At 37.1% G+C, this 19431-nt stretch overlaps 3 protein-coding genes across 3 annotated transcripts; 1 reads left to right on the top strand and 2 right to left on the bottom strand.

Annotated features, from left to right (window-relative positions):
- On the top strand, positions 59 to 4330 carry LOC109235699 (50S ribosomal protein L18, chloroplastic). The gene is made up of 3 exons (XM_019401906.1): positions 59 to 263; positions 1880 to 2041; positions 3995 to 4330. Exons 1-3 carry the CDS (start codon positions 87 to 89, stop codon positions 4142 to 4144), a joined length of 489 nt encoding a protein of 162 aa, XP_019257451.1. The 5' UTR covers positions 59 to 86; the 3' UTR covers positions 4145 to 4330.
- On the bottom strand, positions 5844 to 7217 carry LOC109235698. The gene is made up of 2 exons (XM_019401904.1): positions 6929 to 7217; positions 5844 to 6321 (listed from the first exon to the last, which is right to left on the bottom strand). The coding sequence occupies exons 1-2, from the start codon at positions 7053 to 7055 to the stop codon at positions 6215 to 6217; spliced, it is 234 nt and encodes a 77-aa protein (XP_019257449.1). The 5' UTR covers positions 7056 to 7217; the 3' UTR covers positions 5844 to 6214.
- On the bottom strand, positions 14237 to 15000 carry LOC109236113. Its single transcript, XM_019402330.1, has 2 exons — positions 14666 to 15000; positions 14237 to 14621 (listed from the first exon to the last, which is right to left on the bottom strand). Exons 1-2 carry the CDS (start codon positions 14998 to 15000, stop codon positions 14237 to 14239), a joined length of 720 nt encoding a protein of 239 aa, XP_019257875.1.

Raw genomic sequence — 19431 nt, 5'->3', positions numbered from 1 at the left:
ATGCTTTCTTCCTTCTTCACTAGCATATATAAGCTCTTGACTCATCCACTTCTTATCCTAAAGTTCATCTTCGAACCAAAAAAGCCATGGCTTGTACTTCACTTTCACTTTCCTTTCTTCACAACGCTTGCGCCGATAACAAGCAGCTTACTCTTCCATTCCGTACCAAATTGGTGACGTCAGCTCGGCCTCTTACGGTTGAAGCCAAGGCCACAACCAGAAGAGAAGATAGAACTGCCCGACATGTTCGTATTCGCAAGAAGGTATTAAACTCAATTCCCTGCAATGTATTATGTTAATCTTGTTTTTATTAATATATGGAAATATAATCTCTTCTTTGGGGTCTTGAATTTGTAGTCTAAGTATTCAGAGTTGTACAATTCCCAATTCCTAAATATTGAATTATGTTAGCCTTGTTCTTACCAATATGCTGAAATGCAATCTATTAATGGGTTCTCGAATTTGTGCTCTATGCATTAAGCATTGTACTAGAAGGGGAGCCTTGACGTAACTAGTGGCAGAGCCAGGATTTTCATTAAGGGGAGTCAAAATATAAAGAAATAAACTCACCAAGAAATCAATGGGTGTCAATATATAGTACATGCACATTTTTAAAAATTATCCAGCTACACAGTATAATTTTTCGACGAAGGGGGTGCCGATTGACACCCCTTGGATACATGTTGCTCCGCCACTGGACGTAACTGGTAAAGTTGCTGCCATGCGACCAGGAGGTCACGGGTTCAAGTCACGGAAACAACCTCTCGCAGAAATGCAGGGTAAGGTTGTGTACAACAAACCCTTGTGGTCCCTCCCTTCCCCCGACTCCGCGCATAGCGTGATCTTAGTGCACCGGGATGCATTAAGCGTTGTACTGATCCCAAGTCCTAATTGAATTTGTGGTACAATGGAGGTATTTAGCTAGCAGAGGAAGCAAAAAGAAAAACCACCTTTTTCAATTGGGGTTTTAAAGTTTTAAATCTTGTTTTTACCAATATGTGGAATTTGTACTCTATGCATTCTGGGTTGTACAATTCCCACGTCTCAAATATAGAATTAGTGGTATAATGGAGTGTATAACTAGCAGAGCATAACAAAAATCCACCTTTTCCGATTGGGGTTTTCTTTTGGGGGCGTGGAGGGGCAGGTGGGGAGTGGAGAGGATTAATCTTGTTTAACTGTGAAAATGCAAAGCCATTTTTAGCATTTGAATTTGCTTGAAGAAACTTTGATATTGGTCAGACCTGAAAATTGTTCTTTTAGCTAGATGGATCATGTTTGGTGTTTAGCAGCATTACATATGCTTGCTTGAAAAGATGGTTCCTTAAGCGCAATGGAATATAGAAAGTCATCAACATTTTGGCACGAAGATGCTTGTTGAGAGAATGGGAGTTGTCTTTTTATATTAATTCCTTAGACAAAGAAAGCACCTCTATTCAAGTGTGTTGAAACTTGAAAAGTATGGCCTCTCTTTTTCCTTGTTGACTTGAGACCTTAAATCTTTTAAATGTGAAAAAATTGGAAAACCAATATATCCGCTTACATAAGACAATTTGCACATGCTTTTATACATCATATAGCCAGGTAACGAACCCTCTATCAGCTTTCTCTTTGCTTCCATTTCCACAACTTTTTGTATGGAATACAATTTTTTTGACAAGTGGAATAGAATTCTTTTCTTGTTAAACATCTATCTGTGATTGATATGCTACCTGTTTAATTCTTATTTGACCTGTGGTCATGATCTGGTTTCCCTTTCTTGGTCCTCCTATTCTTCTGGTCCTCTTTTTGTTTACGTAAAGTCGCAAGTTCTCTTGCACGATTCTTAAGGTGCATTATTCAGCTAGATCAAGTCTACAACACATCTTTTGACTTTCAGGTTGAAGGGACACCTGAAAGACCAAGATTGTGTGTCTTCCGTTCCAACAAGCACATCTATGTTCAAGTAATTGATGACTCCAAGATGCACACACTGGCATCTGCTTCAACAATGCAGAAACCAATCTCTGAGGAATTCGACTACTCCGCTGGCCCCACTACAGTAAGTTCTCAAATATGTTTTCTCAAAAAGGTTAAAAGACCTTTTCTTTTAACGACAATGCTTAGAAAAGTATATATTACTATATGAGAGAGTGAGGCAGATCAAGAGATGAAATTCTGGAAAAAAGAACAACTATGCGAAGGTCCTCCTGAATCAGCTGAATTTGAGTCATGTTCCTAGAATTCAAGGAAACGTTTCCCTTTGTGCTCTGGACTACACATTTTCCTTGTCCTATGTGTTTTATACAAAAACTGGAAAGAGCGAAATCTCTTGAACTGAAAAGTGCTCAAAATACCTGATTCATTTTGTGTTAAATACTTAAATTTGGCAAATACATACATATAAAGAATTGTTGTTATACTGGGTAGTTGTTGTTGTTGTTGTTGTTATACATATAAAGAATTGAAAGTTTGGTAAGATAGAGGTTGTAAGAAATAAATTATACAAATATATTTTGAATTAGTTCACTACTAAACATGTCCAATAATAAGCTAAAATAATCTTGCTTGTAGTTCAATGATCTCAAGCTACTTTTATCATCCAAAAGAGAAGTAGAGAGCTAGGACTTGAGAAATTTGTACTTTCTTGAGCCAGAAAACTAAATTGGGAGATTCAAAGATATTATAAGAACTACCGACCTTTGGGGCAGAAAAATTAGAGAACTGGCACAACCTGGCAGGAAAACTTCTGCCCAAGTTTTATCACTTCATCCCTTGTTTGCTGTATAGAAGAAGAAAGAATATACCTCTGACTATCTGAAGTTTTCAATTGTCTGTTGCAGAAAGTTTCAAATTTTACGACAAATACCATCCAAAATTTTTGTTCTCTTTACAATTTACATGATTGCATGTAAATTTATCGGCTTATATTTTCGTAGTGGAGGTGGCATTACAAAAACCTGCCTTCAGAAGAGGACCTTGACTGTAATTTTAAATAACCTGTCCTTAGAAGAGAAAATCTGCTCTTTATATGGAAGGAATATCCTTTAGAGGCTTTATAGGATTTGTTTGGGGCGGATAACATCCTTGTGAGGCTGGACTTAAAAGATCAGAAGTGAAGTGGGAAGTATAAAAATAATAGTTTAAATCAGAAGATTAGGGTAATGCAGATTTAAGAGGGATTATGAGAAGAGCTGTTTGTCCTCATTATCCAATTTTTTGTATTTCCCTGCAAAGATACACAAGATACTGTTGTTGTCTTTGTCTTGATTTACTAGGTCGTCTGAAATTGTTGCTCGTGTAGTTTCGAAGCGCCATATAATCAATTGAAGTTTACCTTCCCATGTAGTTGATGCATGACTCAATTTGTTCAAGAAGCAGGCCTTTCTTTTCCATTTGGAATAAAATTTAATTTTGCATTTCCTTTCTTTCTTTTGGATAATGGATCTCGTGGATGTAGCTTCTCTTATAGTTCTCATTAAAGTTTATTCTCTTAAACATGTTGATGGCAAGTGGTTTTTGGCACTGTTTATTCTGGTTATTGTTGCTTAATTGCACATTCGTGGCAAAATAACAACCTTCGCATTATCTCCTTATGTATACATGTGTTATGTTATGTTCCGGAGTTCTTTCCGTCGATTAAGATCGTGCTGATGCTCTTAGATATTACTCCATAAAACATATACAAAGTTACAAACTAATGGTACAGTCAGTTGCAACATTGAAGATTTTGTGTATTTGGTTGATTTCCATTCTCACTTTCAAATTGCATCTCTTCTCTGAACCTCTTAGGCACAGGGGGAACCGTTCCTCTCCTCCATAAGAAAATGATTAAACAAACTAAGAAACAGAAAACAGAAAAACACTTGAAGGGTGTTATTTGCGGAGGAGAGATTTATTATATGATGCGATTGTGATTATCTTGACACTTTTCTTGTATCAGAGTTTAACTGCTTGCATACTTTTTACACTGTTTATGAACAGCAGGCTCATCATAACAAGCTTTTGTTTGCAGGACGTGGCGAAGAAAGTTGGGGAGGTTATAGCTAAGGCCTGTCTAGAGAAAGGAATCACTAAAGTAGCCTTCGACCGAGGAGGTTATCCTTACCATGGACGGATTGAAGCTCTCGCTGATGCTGCAAGAGAACACGGCCTTCAGTTTTAGAAAGTGCAGATTTCTTTGTTCTTCTTTTTTGTTGCGCAAATTACCTTTTCTGATCTTCCCATTTGTTCCCAGTTTGTAAAACTCATGTCTAAGAAGTAAGATGAACTGGAGTTTAAATGTATGATCTGCAATTCTTTTTGGTTTTATGGCTCCTTTAAATCAGAACTTAGATTCCCTTTGTACTTCCAACTTTTTATGATATTTACTTTCAATTTTTGAGAAACTTAACTAGTGAAGATCATGGTTAATTTAGTTAGTACAGACCTCAGCTAGATTTTTTTGGGATTTTAAGAAATTAACAGGTCTAATACAGTCAGACCTTTCTATAACAACATCCTTATATAATAGTCATTCACTATAAAAGCCGAGTTTTTCTTGAAACCGAATATTATATTATCTTATAATATATGTCTCTATAACAATACTTCACTATAGCACCAAAAAATTTCGGAACAAACGAGGCTGTTATAGAGAGGTTTGACTGTAGATGAAAAACGAATTAGGTATATAAAATGAGGAATTCTTTTTTATTTTATTAATATACTTAATTCAAGCATTAAGTTTCAAATTAAAAAATACAATGTTTGGTTGATTGCTTATGAAAAAGTAATCATCCCATAATGCAACATTTGGTTGGTTGTATTATAAAAAAAATAGCACAGATAATGCATCATTTCGTTGATAGTATTAAATAATCCGCATTAAGTTATACGAGAATCTATATAGAATCTAAAAATTTTATGCGGAATAGAATATAAAATAAGATATCTATTAGCAATTCATACATTAAACTATAAAACCATAATAATGTTCTTAAAATAATTTCAGCATAATAATCTATTCATTATTATTCTTTTTGAAATTGTAGCTAGGGCTATGCATAATTTGGTAAATACTGAATTACCGTACCAAAACCGAAAATTTTGGTATTTGGTATATGGTATTTTGGTATTTGTATGGTATTTAGTTTAAGTTTTTTAAAATATTGGTATTAGGTATGGTATTTGGTATATGGTATTTTGGTATTTATATGGTATTTGGTTTAAGTTTTTTAAAATATTGGTATTAGGTATGGTATTTGGTATTTTAATAAAATACCGAAATATCGATACCGTACTGAAATATATATTATATTATACAAAACATATATTATCAATTATAAGATAAATATAAAAATCTAAAATTTTACTTTCATTTATTCTCTAAGTTCATTTCTAATGATCAAATATTCTTTTACATACCATTTTCTCTATTTGGGTCGATATTTTCTAGTTTTGAAAAAAAAATGTGTCAACAATCATTTTTAGTCTTTTATTTTTGAGTACTTTAATTAAGAATATTAGAGTCTATGGCTCTATGCACAAAGTTAGTATTCAAACCGAATAAACCGAAGTTACCGAACCGAATAAACCGAAACCGAAAGGAGAAAAACCAAACCATACCGAATTTAATTAGGTACGATATTGGTATAAGATTTTAAGAAACCGAATACCGAAAATACCGAACCGAAATGTCTAAATACCGTACCGTACCGTACCGTACCGACAGACGAACACCCCTAACTGCAGCCCATCCTCCTTGTTCGCGATTCTTCATTATTAATCATCACATAATAATTTCTTCATTATTAATCATATAATATATCAATATTTATCGTATACGTAACTCTTGCATAATTAGTGTGTGAATCAAACAACACTTGAATGTAAAATTGAAACGGTTTTAGATAATAATGCAAATCCAATACAGTAAAATCTCTCCATGATTTTCCATTAATCATGAGGATTAGCTGAAAGAAAGAAAAAACAAATTGGTATCAAAACAAGTCTGAGCTTGAATACAACCAATTTGTCAACTGTTTCTCTACCTAACAAACTGTCTATCTCTTTTTTCTTTTCTTCTTTGTGTGGGGGAAAATACCAAACTAGAGGCAATATAACAATTTCCAAATCTTGCTTTTGGGCGTCAGATTATAGCCACCACATCAACAAGACAACAATCAAGTATATACAGATTGGCTTGATTCTTGATATAATATTCTCCAAACAAACTAATGCAAAAAACAAAGGTTCAATTTCTGGGCTTCGACTTGTCTAAAATTGACCACATCACTTGAACATCTTCATATGGACAAGCCATTACTTCAACTTGCAAATTTACTATATGGTTTTCCGGCCCTGCAACCACATAAGAGTTTATGATCAGTCGAAAAACAACGACAAAAAACCGACAGACATCTGACACATGCAGATGCAGATCTAGAACGAGTCAACAAGTTCAACTGAACTCATTAATTGCTTTCAAGACGGTTCATAAGTACATAAAGGGGCAGCGTGGTGCACTAAGCTCCCGCTATGCGCGGGGTTCGAGGAATGGTCGGATCACAAAGGTCTATTGTACGCAGCCGTACCATACATTTTTGCAAGAGCCTGTTTCCACGGCTCGAACCTGTGACCTCATAGTCACATAGCAACAATTTACGCTTATACAATATATGCCAGAAAATTATGCTTATACAGTATATAGACTCATTTTGTACCTAGGAAGGGGGTTCAAAAAAAATATTGTAGCTAGTGGGAATTGAACCTATGACCTTCTAAAGGTTTTGAACCCCCTCGACCACTGAACTACACTTTTAGGTTGTGTTAAGGGGGTTCAAAATTTAATATATAAAAGTAAAAACCAGATTTTGCCTTATATATACCGTGTAATTTTTTGAACCCCTTTCCGCCCCCTAAATGCGCCCCTACATGCAATATAATCTATGGAATATACATCACATACCTTCTTGTTGAGACTTCTTATCCCTAGGTGATTGTTGATTGAACAAGGTTCGTCGAGCTTTTCGGAAAGGAGATGTGATTGTTCGAACCAACGAAGATACTTTTCTGTTCTGATGATAAGTCGCCATGATTGATCTCGTAAAAAAAATATTCTACTAGAAATATTCTTAGTACTACCTACCAGGATCTATAACTTACTATTGGCTAAGAACACGAAAATTGAGTGGTTTATATAGAATGTACGTGTCACCTATAGCTACAATATTTTAAAGAAAAGATAGTATGGACCATAAAAGGCAGGCAAGATCCGTGAGAATAGCTCTATCTATACGTAATTTTAATTTAATTTCTCTCTCATTTTAAATGTTTTTGTTATCTCTGCATTTTCAAGTTTAGGTTACTGCCTGTTAGCACATGGCTCTCACGCTCCATTAATGGACCCTTCCATGTGAAAACCTTTACTTTTCCATTGTAGAAAGTGACGTTGACGTAAAGTTGAGATCAAATATCAAAACAAACTAATTTATAACGAAAATAACGCCTTATATGCAGGTTGTATATTCTATTGTTTGACTTTCTATAATTTTGCATTTCACTTACTCCTATATGTTTTCCCTAGTGACCTTTGTATTCGTTCGTCGGCTACTATATCAGTAGACACGGACAAACATTATAGGGAGAGGGGTTACCGGCAAGGGCGGATTTAGGAGGCAGAAAAGGGTTCGCTTGAACCTCCTTTCGCCGAAAAATTATAAGGTAAAATTCAGTTTGTATCTCTATATATATTATATTTTGAATCCCCTTGATATTGTCCAAAAGAATAACTTAGTGGTCAAGGGGGATTCAAAACTTTTGTTAGGGTTGTTGATTCAGTTCCAATCGGCCATAGTCTTTTTTAATTTGTTTCTTTTTTGAACCCCCTTAGCGTAACTTATGCCTTCGCCATTGGTTACGGGCACCCGAAAGCTTCGGCAAAAACTCCATGTATACTTGTAAAGGTCTTCAGAAAATAGTCACATATTGACATAAACTCTCCTACCAATCTTTACGAGCATTAATAAATTTATATTGAATATCATGGTGTCCCGCGGCAGCTGCATCCTAGGCCCACCTCCGTCTATACACTACTAGAAATCCGGAAAAAAACGACCACAAAAAGCGACCAGTGTTGGTCGCTTATTGGCCAAAAAGCGACCAAACGTGCCTGGTCGATATTAAGCTGGTCCCTTTACCTTAGGGACCAAAGTTGGTCGCTAATTAGCGACCAACTTTGGTCTCTCAAGTCAAAGGACCAAATATTCCGGTAAAGACACTGGCGACCAACTTTGGTCGCTATATTATTTTAATATTATAAATTTGCGACCAAAGTTGGTCTCACTTGTGTAAATTTCGTTTTTTTATTTATTTATTAATTATGAAGTAGCGACCAACTTTGGTCTGTATATGAAATATTATATTTTAAAATCTGGAAAATGGCGACCAATGTTGGTCGCTATACTATAATTTTTTTAATTATTTTTTAAATAAGCGACCAAGTTTGGTCGCTAAATACATGAATTGATTTTTTTATTTATTAATAAGCGACCAACCCTGGTCGCCATATGTCCAGAAATTATTATTTTTCTGGTAAATAGCGACCAATCTTGGTCGCTACTTGGGAAATCTGGGTTAAATAGCGACCAACCTTGGTCGCTATTTCACAGAAAATTATTTTTTTAATAGAAATGCGACCAAATAGCGACCAAAGTTGGTCGCTTTTCTTGGTATATTGCTGGCAGGAACTGCCTCTTTTGGCAGCTACACCACCTGCCAGCTTACCAAAATTCCTAAATAGGCAAATATGCCAACAACAAGCAACAACAACAACAACAACAATTATAACGAACAAAGTATAAAGTTCAATAGAACTTTATACTTTAAGCTAATTAGCAAACTAATAAGTTAAATGTTATTACAGAACCATTCGAAAATCAATTGTATTTGTCTTGCATAAACTTATAAGTTCAAAGATTGTTCTCTACATCATTATCATCACCGTCTGATGAACTTTCTTCACCATGACGGTATCTAGAATGGGCTATTTGTCGATGATGGGAAGAATGACCACGGGGAGGACGGGGGGAATGAGCACGGGGAAGGCGAGCCTCTGGCGATGACTCACGAGACCGGGGAATTGGAAAATTGCCAGAAGCTAGGAGAGTTTTGATCTGCTCTTGCATGCCCTTGCACTGAGCTTGCATGCCAGAGTACTGCATATCTCTAAGCCTTTCTCTCTCCTTGGCGGCTTCTAGCTCGGATGTGAGCTTTGCCACAGTCTCTCGCATAGAGGAGAGGCTCTCCCCATCAAGTTGTTCGGCTTGGGAGGAAGTCCATATTCCTTGCATTCCACACTTATAGCGATGGAATTTCTTAATAGGAAGCCCGTATACCTTCCCCCCTTTTGGACCGCCAGCAGCCTGCGTCCACATTCTCTCAGCATCCTCGTCCGATAGTTGGATTGGCGCGCCAGACTCATTAGGTGGCTGACTGCGTATGAATTGCTCCACTTCAGCTGTGAAGCGACCCTATAAGAAAAATAATATGTGAATTACTATTTCCAAATTTATATAAAAGTAAATCAAAATTCTTAATGAAAAGTGAAAACTTACATGTACAGTCGAGGCTCGGCCCTCGACCCACCTTTCTTGGTCCGTCTCTTTCTTCTTCTTCACAATATGAGTCTCCTTGAAGAGCTCATCTTGGTTCATCGGACGCCCCAACTTTTTTTCCTGAAAACTCATAAATTTTAGTTAATAAACAGAATACATATACTAAGAAAATTAAAATAAATTAAGCAATTACGTACCATTCTTCGTTTTATTGTCCCTAGGCTNCAAAAGTGTTAACGGCTAACATTTATATTCTTTATTTACTAAATACAAAAGTGATTTTTAATTTTGACATTTGTTGACCTAAATAGCGACCAACTTTGGTCGCTAAACATAAATAATTTTAAATTAGCGACCTAAGTTGGACGCTAAACATAAATAATTTTAAATTAGCGACCTAAGTTGGACGCTAAACTTAAATCAGATTTATTTATCTTTTTTATTATATTTAAAATATTAACCGGGTCCCAGATTAGCGACCAAAGTTGGTCTATACTCTACTGAGCGAACAACAATGGTCGCTAAAGTTGAATTATATTTATTTATATTTTATAATTTTTTTAAACAAAATTATAATTATTAAAATTTTATAACTGGGTCCCAAATTAGCGACCAAAGTTGGTCTCAACCTGTTTTCTCTTTATATAGCGACCAACCTTTGTCGCTAATTTTAAATTTTATTTATTTATATTTTGTTATTTTTTAAAAATAATGTTATAATTATTAAAATTTAATAAGTGGGTCCCATGAAGCGACCAACATTGGTCGCTAATCTGAGTAATTCTTTGACCAAGCAAGTCTGACCAGTCCGGTCAACATTTTGACAAAATTTTCGACCAAGTTGCGACCAACGTTGGTCGCTAATTTATTCAAAATTATTATTTTATTATTTTCACCAGTTTAGCGACCAACTTTGATCGCTTTTCTTGTCAAACCAACTTTGGTCGCTAAATTTTGGTCGCTTTATGCAGGAATTCTAGTAGTGATATATCCTACTAAATCATTAACATTTTAGTTCAGCAATAATTAGGACACGAGTTCGAACCCAAATCGCAACTGTGATTAGGAAACGTTTGTTTTACAAAGAAAACTTAAACGCGCTGCCGTAGGTAATTAGGAAGCAGCATTTGCCGTTTTTCTTGCTTTCTGTTCCAACCTCCCAAGTTAATTAAGGCTTCAGCCGACCTATGATTGTTAAGTAAAATGTTATTAGTAATTTTTAAATTTATGTTTGACTTTGATTAAGCCTCATGGGGAAGGAAAGTGGGATTTGAAATAAATTAACCAAGCAAACTAAAATAAAGATGGTTAAGGAGGAACTTATGCAGAGAGAAGAAATATGAAGGAGGAACTCGATGATTTTATTGAAACGAATATGGCTATATATAGCCTTACATAACCGACGTCTAAAGCTAAAACTGTGTTTCCTAGAGTCTAACAAATTCTGATGACGTGAAGAACTCGATAAACAAAGAACTCTAATAACATTAGGAAGCTAAACACTAAAAGACTCCTAACAATTCCTCCCTTAAACTGAATACTATGAGCACTCAGTTTATCTTAGACTTAAAACAAACTCCCAACAATTCTCGCAACTTCAAGAAGACATCCAGCCTCAGGGGTTTAGTCATCACATCAGCTAATTGTTCCTTTGTACCGCAGTAAACCAATTCCACAGTGCCATCTTTTGTGAGTTCTCGTAGAAAGTGAAAACGCACATCTATGTGATTGCTGCGACCATGCATAACTGGATTTTTTGAAAGTTTAATTGCAGAACTATTATCACAGTGAATAATAGATGTCTTGCCTTGATTAGGATCCAACTTTTCTAATACCCTCTTCAACCAAACAGCTTGGCATGCACATGAAGCAGCAGCTTAAATTCTGCTTCTGTAGTAGATAAACTCACTACTGGATGTTTCTTTGAACACCAAGATACTGTCCCTGAGCTCAATAAAAACACATAGCCTGATGTGCTTTTTCTATCTTCCAAATTGCCAGCATAATCGCTATCAGTGTAACCAACAAGTTCATCATCTCCTCCCTTCCTATAAAATATGCCAAACTCAACTGTCCCCTTTAAATACCTTAACACCCTTTTTGCCGCCTGCAAATGAAGTTCAGTGGGATTCTCCATATATCTGCTAATAAGGCTCACCACAAACATCATATCCGGTCGAGTTGCCGTGAGATACATGAGACTACCTATAATTTGCTTATAATAAGTCTTATCCACCTTGATCCCGTCCGCATCTTTCATAAGCTTAAAGCCAGGAACAATTGGATTATGGACAAAATTGCTTTTATCCCTCCCAAACTTTTGCAGTACCTCTAATGCATATTTCTTTTGAGTGATAAAAACTCCATCTGATCTTCGATAAACTTCCAAACCAAGGAAATATCTCATTCTTCCAACGTCTGTCATGTCAAACTCATGCTTCATGGAACCTTTAAATTCTGCAAACATTAACTCATCATTGCCAGTAAATATAAGATCATCAACATATAAACTTACAATTAGTATTTTTCTATCTTTACTTGTCTTGATGAACAATGTATGCTCGTAGTCACACTTTTCAAAACCTTCCCTCATGAAATAGGCTTCTATGCGGTTGTACGAAGCTCGGGGCGCTTGCTTAAGCCCATAAAGTGCCTTTTTTAACTTATATACTTTCTGTTCATTTCCCCTCTGCACATAACCACAAGGTTGTTCCACAAAAATATTTTCATGCAATTCTCCATGTAAAAATGCGGACTTTACATCTAGCTGGTACAGAGGCCATCCTCTTCGAGCTGCAAGCGCAATTACCAATCGAATTGTCTCCATACGCGCCACAGGTGCAAATACTTCTGTATAGTCTACCCCATGTTGTTGGGCATACCCCTTCACGACAAGCCTAGCCTTGTATTTATTTACTTCTCCATTTTCATCAAATTTAGTTTTATAAATCCACTTAACTCCAATTTTTTTCCCTCCTTCAGGCAAATCTATTAATTCCCATGTACCATTTTTTTCTATTGCTTCCATCTCGACGTCCGTGGCATGCCGCCACTTTTCACTCTTCACGGCATCTTCAAAGTAAATAGGATCAGTATTAGTGGCTGCAAACATAACCACACTTTCTTCTTCTGAGATGGCGTCAAAGGTAGTATTTCCTCTGTTTCTTCCGAACCAGGTTCATTATCTTCCCTTATCTCGGTAACAGGAACTGGTTGAGCTGCTTCCTCTTCACGTTGAGCTTCTTCCTCGTCACGTTCATCCCATTCCATGTCACACATAATTGTTTTTTCATGCTTGTTATCCCAATCCCAGCTCCTGTCTTCTTCAAACATGACATCCTTGCTTATAATGATCCTTTGTGAAATTGGATCATAAAGTCTATAAGCTTTTGATTGCTCACTGACTCCCAACAAAATACAACACAAACTCTTATCATCTAGCTTTGATCTAGTATTATCAGGCACATAAACATGAGAAAGGCAGCCAAAAACTCTAAAGTACTCAACTGAGGGCTTGTATCAACTCTATGCTTCCTCTGGTGTCTTATTTTTTACTGCCAATGTCGGACTCCGATTCAAGACATGGACTGTCCAATTGACTGCTTCAGGCCAAAAAGTCTTGGAAGTTTCTTCTCTGATAGCATGCTACGAACCATATCATAATAGTTCTATTCTTTCGCTCCGCGACCCCATTTTGTTGCGGTGTGTATGGAGTTGTCAATTGTCTCTTTATTCCATTCTCTTCCCAAAAGCTAGAGAATTCCTCCCCGATCTGTACGAAAGCCTCTAATAAAAGAATTCGTCTCTTTTTCAACGTGAGTCTTAAATCTTTTAAAAATAGCAAACGCTTCAGACTTCTCAGTCAAAAAATAAACCCATAATTTTCTGCTAAAATCATCAATGAATGTGAGCAGATACCTCTTTTTGCTATTAGATATAGGCTTGATCGGACCACAGATATCAGCGTATATTAGTTGTAGAACTTGTGAAGCTCTCCAATTGCTCTTCTTTGAAAATGGATCACGTTGTTGCTTTCCCACCAAACACTCTTTGCATAGTTTCAGAGGAGACTTGAGTTGCGGCAAACCATGCACCATGCCTTTTTGCTGAAGAATCTGTAAGCCTTTAAAGCTTAAGTGTCCATACCGACAATGCCAAAGTTGCATTGCATCTTCTGTAATAGTATTGAAACAAGCAGATGCTATAGGTCGAGATACAGCATGCACGACAAACATCCTGTTTGAAGTCATTTGTGTCTCCATGATTAAGCCTCTGTCAGGATGATACACCTTACATTGACCGCGTTGAAACAAAACATCAAGCCCCTTTTCTTGTAACTGTCCAATACTCAATAGATTTATTTTCAGTTCTGGTACATAAAACACACTTGTGATAACCTGTGTTGTTTCCTTCACATGAAGCCTTATATTTCCCTTTCCTATTACACTCAAGCTTGAATTGTTACCCAACTTCACTGAATCTCTAAAACTTCCATCAAAATCGAAAAAATATTCCTTCTTTCCGCACATATGATTACTGCATCCTGAGTCAAGAAACCATGTGTCTTCATTGTTAGCATCACCTGAATCAACATGCGCCATCAACAACATCTCTCCATGAGTTTCTGCATAATTGGCCGCTTTTTCTTTTTGTGGACACTCCTATTGAAAATGTCCAAGCTTGTGACAGTTGTAACACTCCACTGTAGCTTTGTCAAATCTGCCTCTTCCCCTTCCACGACCTCCCCTTCCAAAGCCTCGATCCCTTCCACCAGACTGTTCTCCATGAGTAATCTTTAAGGCTTGTTCATCTGCAACTGGAGAGCTCATTCGTTGTTCATGCACAAGCAGACTGCTTTGCAACTCATCAATAGTTATCGTGCTTGTATCCTTGGATTCCTCCATGGAACATACAACAAAATTGAACTTGGGAGTGATGGATCTCAAGATCTTTTCCACGACCCCTACATCTCCCTTGTCTTCACCATTTGCTTTTAACTTGTTAGTAATGGTGAGAGTTCGAGCAAAAAACCCATTCACGGTTTCCCTGCTTTCATGTGCAGAATTTCAAACTCTTTGCGAAGAGCTTGCAATTGTGCTCTCTTAACTCGTGTATTACCCTGATATTTCAGCTTCATAGAATCCCATATATCCTTTGCAGTCTCCTTTTTCAGAATTGTTTCTAAGACTGAACGATCTAATGCTTGAAACAGAAAGTTATTTGCTTTCAAGTCTTTCAATCTTTGATCATCAATGTTCTTCTTCTGTGCATCAGTCATATCTTCTGCTGCTGCAGGAATTCCATCCTCCACGAGGCCCCAGTATTCCTTTGATCGTAGGAAATTTTCCATAAGCATAGCCCAATGATCATAGTACCTATCAAACTTCGGTACTGCCGGTTGGACAAAGGAACTCTCTGTTGTCATATTTGGATTGCCAAACACTTAGAAGACTGCGACTTCTAACGCCGTGACAAGGCTCTGATACCAAATGTTGAAAACCAAAGAAAACTTATGCAGAGAGAAGAAATATGGAGGAGGAACTCGATGATATTATTGAAACGAATATGGCTATATATAGCCTTACATAACCGACGTCTAAAGCTAAGTGAAGAACTCGATAAACAAAGAACTCTAATAACTTTAGGAAGCTAAACACTAAAAGACTCCTAACAGTTATAACCTTTCTTTTGCATGCATGCCTCCAAACAGTACATAATAAACCTAAGAGATTAAAAGAGATATAATCCTTATTAGGAATATTTCCTTTTGTCATTCATATTTTATGAAAACTTGTTCTATTACTCCAACTTTAATTAAGAGAAAGCGTACGTGGTTAACGAAGTAGGTTGAGAATCATGACGTATTATGTATGAATTCTAGCAGAGGCAAAAATATTACTAGGTGATTTCTTCCTATCTGTAAAAGTTTTGGTGGACAGAGTTATCCGATATTTGTATTGGTGGGAGATAACAAAATTTGGTGGACAAAGTTATCTGATATCTGTACTGGTAGGAGATAGCAAGATACTCCGTGAAAATGATGCGCGCAAGCTAGCCTGGACGCAAACAGAAAGAAGCTCTTAGCATAATCAAAAGAATTTGTAAATGAACGATTAAGCAACGTCATTTCTTCCTGTTTATACTTGAGTAAACTTTCAGGTTATTATGGCCCTTTTTTGTCAATTACTACCTCCCAAAACATTGAAATCAATTTACTACCTTTCAATTTCAAGTTAGTTGGAGTTGTCATCCACTCTGTGTATTCCTTTTCGTTATATTGAAGTCCATTTTATTCAAATACTATTTTATCTTTAAAGAAAATTAGGAAATACTTATCTAATATCAAAGGTTCTCTAATTCTCATATTTACTCATACAAACATATGCGAAGAAAAATGTTAATTAGGCCTGCTCTTAATTAGGGATGGGACAAATGAAGCATGGCGATTGGCGTCGGTACGTACCAAGGAACATGGATGTTCTAAGAAGCTAATTAATTGAAGCATGGCGATTATTTACTCTAGCGTCTTGCTGACACGTTAATGACAACAGATTTTTGAAGGATTGCGTATAGGTGTTCGTAACATGCAGCGGAAGACAATAACAATCCTAGATAGATCTTTTCATGTTTAAAATTTATTTACATGTCAAAGATCAAATCTAAGACGTACCTGGTGAAGAGAGTATCGTTTTAAAAATTCTTCGATAGTGCGAAGACTCTATGCGTATCCACACCGAGACCGATCCTTGCTATCAACTCTTTGATCAACGAAACCCGCGAACAAATTGAACGTAAAACTTGTGCTGAAATTTTTCTCAAAAATCTCAACTCAAATTAGAAGAACAAGAAACACTTTTCTTGTAATTGTATTTTCTCTCTTAGCTTTGTATTGCACTCTCACTTTCACAAAGTATTTTTTTCTTCTCAAGAATTAATAATCCGGCAAATTTTCTCCATCACCCTTTATATAGCATCACCTATAAACCCTTTTTCTATTTAGGTGAGGTAATAATTTACTCAGGGTAAAAATTTATTCCAAAAATAAACTTCAATCAATTTTTTTTGCAAAATTGAAAATCACGTCTTAACAAAAACGTGACTGCCGGACCATTGTCAAAGTTGGATTCTCGTGAATCCAAATTAATGTTGGATTCAATTTATACGTCCTTTGTGGACTTTACCTTTCCAATTCCAAATTGGTAAATTAACTAATATATATATATATATATATATATATATATATATATATATATATATATATTTCAACCAAGAAAAATAACTTATTTTCTTTTCCAAATAGAAACTTCAATTTGTTTATAATATTAATTATATCCTCTCTGCTAGCAAAGAATATAATAATATTTCATTTGGACTAATATTTTAATTCATTTGACTAATTAAATCTCTAATTTAATTATCAAACACTAAAATAATTAATCCTTTAGCAAAGATCAGAACACTCGTTAGTGTGCGACCACATAGGTTCAATACTAAGACGGTAGTAAATTGATCACATCAATATATTAATCAAGGGTGGCGTCTAGCAACACTCTTTAACGACCGGATAGAATGAAGTATACAATTTACTCTCAAGAACCTGTAGAAGAGTAATGTAGTAATTCCTTCTGTCCTTATTGTGACGACCCGACACGTCGTCTCATGAGTTACCGCCCCGTTTCCCCCATTTTCTGCTTCTTTATGCTTCGTTATCTGTGTCTTGTGTGATCGAGTTGGTTTGGAGAAGTTTTGGCAAGAAATAAGACACTTAGTCTCTTTAAGGAAGGTTTAGTTTGAAAAAAGTCAACCGGGTGTTGACTATTCTGTTAGAGGGCTCGGATATGAATTACGATGATTCGGTTAGCTTCGGGGGATGATTTGTGACTTAGGAGTGTGATCGAAAGTAATTTTGGAGGTCCGGTGTAGAATTAGGCTTGAATTGGCGAAGTTAGTATTTTGGCGAATTCCGGTTGATAAGTGAGATTTTGATCCGAGGGTCGGAATGGAATTCCAAGAGTTTCTCTAGCTTCGTTAGGTGATTTTGGTTGTGTGTGTAAAATTTCAGGTCATTCAGAGGTGTTTTGGTTGGGTTTTTGATCAAATCCGTGTTTCGGAAGTTTTAGAAGAACTTAGGCTTGAATGCGATGTGAATTGATGGTTTTGGTGTTGTTTGAGGTGTTTTGAGGATTGGAACAAGTTTGGGTGATGTTTTAGGATGTGTTGGCGCTTTTGGTTGAGGTCCCGGGGGCCTCGGGTGAGTTCCGGATGGTCAACCGGACCAATTTTGGCATTTGGGAGTTTGCAGGTTTTTCAGTTCAGTGTTGCAGAGGTTTAACCCTTCGCGTTCGCATAGGGTGATTCGTGAACGCGTAGAAGGAATTTGAGGGCCAGGAATTTAGGCCTTCGCGTTCGCGTTTGAGGCCTCGCGATCGCGGAAGGTTAGGAGATCAGGCATCGCGTTCGCGTGAAGGTCTTCGCGTTCGCGTATAAGGGCTGAGGTCCAGTGGTGAGTTGTTCTTCGCGTTCGCGGTTGAGGGACGCGTTCGCGTAGGTTTAGGGACCCAGGGCTTCGCGTTCATGTGTGGGATACCGCGTTTGCGAAGGGTAAATTGGTCAGTGGAAAAGTTTGTTCATCGCGAACGCGAGTGGGCCCTCGCGTTCGCATAGAGTAAAATGTCAGCTGGCAGAAGGGTTTTTAATGATATTTCATCCGCGAGCCTAAGTTATTTTCCTCCATTGTTGAGCACCTTGAGAGCTTTTTGGGAGGAATTGAAGAGGGTTTCGACTGGGATTGATTGGAGGTGAGTCCTATGAACTAAAAACACGATTATATTGTGAAATTAACCTTGGAAGTCATGGAAACTTGGCTAAAATTGGAAGAACTAGGGCTTGGATTTCTAAATTTTAAATTGGGATTTGATGGGTCATTTGAGCTCGGATTTGAGAGTTCTTGGTATGTATGGACTCGTGGCGAGATAAGGAACCCGTTGGTGTGAAAATTTCTGAGATTCGAGAAGTGGGCCCGGGGCTCGGGTTTTTGCTAATTTCGAGATTTTGATATTTTTCGATTGTTTTCGATTAGGTATTGTTTCCTTAGCATATTGTGACGTATTCGTTCTGATTTTGGTTAGATTCGACGCGCGTGGAGGCCGATTCGAGAGGCAAAGGCGTCGCGAGCTAAAGAATGTAGCCGGTTCGAGGTGAGTAATGATTGTAAATGATGTCCTGAGGGTTTGAAACCCCGGATTGCACATCGTAGTGCTATATTGAGGTGAGATACGCGCTGGATGATGAGCGCGGGGTCTTTTACTACTGGGGATTGTGACTTGGTCTGTCCCGATTGATGATTTTGCTGCATATTTGACTGAAACTGATTTGTTATCATCATGATTTGGGCTGATTGCCATATTTGGGCTTCGTGCCAATTATTTGAACCCTTCGGGGATTTTTATCACTATTTCCTCACTGTTTTGACTCATATTGAAACTCAATCCTGTTGATACTTATTGTTTTACAAACTCAGCCACTTTTATATAGATTTGAAACTTAAATGATATTTCTAAATGATATTTTGGGCTGAGAACTACTGTTTTACAAATGCCCGAGGGGCTTGTGATGATTTTCGAACTGAGTGAGGCCGAGGGCCTGAGATACTATTTATGCCACGCGGTAGCTTGAGTGATGTGAGGCCGAGTGATATGAGGCCGAGGGCCTGAGATACTTTATATGCCACGTGGTGGCTTGAGTGATGTGAGGATATGCTGAGTGATGATGCCACGAGGCGGCTTGATATAGCGCTTGGGCCGTAAGGGGCCCCTCCGGAGTCTGCACACCCACAGTGAGCGCGGGTACCCATATT

The sequence above is a fragment of the Nicotiana attenuata genome, chromosome 12, assembly GCF_001879085.1.
Source record: "Nicotiana attenuata strain UT chromosome 12, NIATTr2, whole genome shotgun sequence".
Taxonomy (NCBI): Eukaryota; Viridiplantae; Streptophyta; class Magnoliopsida; order Solanales; family Solanaceae; genus Nicotiana; species Nicotiana attenuata.
Note: the sequence above shows the minus strand (reverse complement) of the source record. Positions and strands in the feature narration are given on the sequence as shown.

Bases quoted from the DNA above. Each gene is read 5' to 3' on its own strand.
- LOC109236113 (XM_019402330.1), bottom strand. From the start codon at position 15,000: ATGACAACAGAGAGTTCCTTTGTCCAACCGGCAGTACCGAAGTTTGAT. The intron at 14,622-14,665 runs GCAAGCTCTTCG...ACATGAAAGCAG, and splicing joins CGAGTTAAGAGAGCACAATT to GGAAACCGTGAATGGGTTTT.
- LOC109235698 (XM_019401904.1), bottom strand. From the start codon at position 7,055: ATGGCGACTTATCATCAGAACAGAAAAGTATCTTCGTTGGTTCGAACA. The intron at 6,322-6,928 runs GTATGTGATGTA...ATGTGGTTGCAG, and splicing joins TAAGAAGTCTCAACAAGAAG to GGCCGGAAAACCATATAGTA.
- LOC109235699 (XM_019401906.1), top strand. From the start codon at position 87: ATGGCTTGTACTTCACTTTCACTTTCCTTTCTTCACAACGCTTGCGCC. The intron at 264-1,879 runs GTATTAAACTCA...TTTGACTTTCAG, and splicing joins ATGTTCGTATTCGCAAGAAG to GTTGAAGGGACACCTGAAAG. The intron at 2,042-3,994 runs GTAAGTTCTCAA...TTTTGTTTGCAG, and splicing joins ACTCCGCTGGCCCCACTACA to GACGTGGCGAAGAAAGTTGG.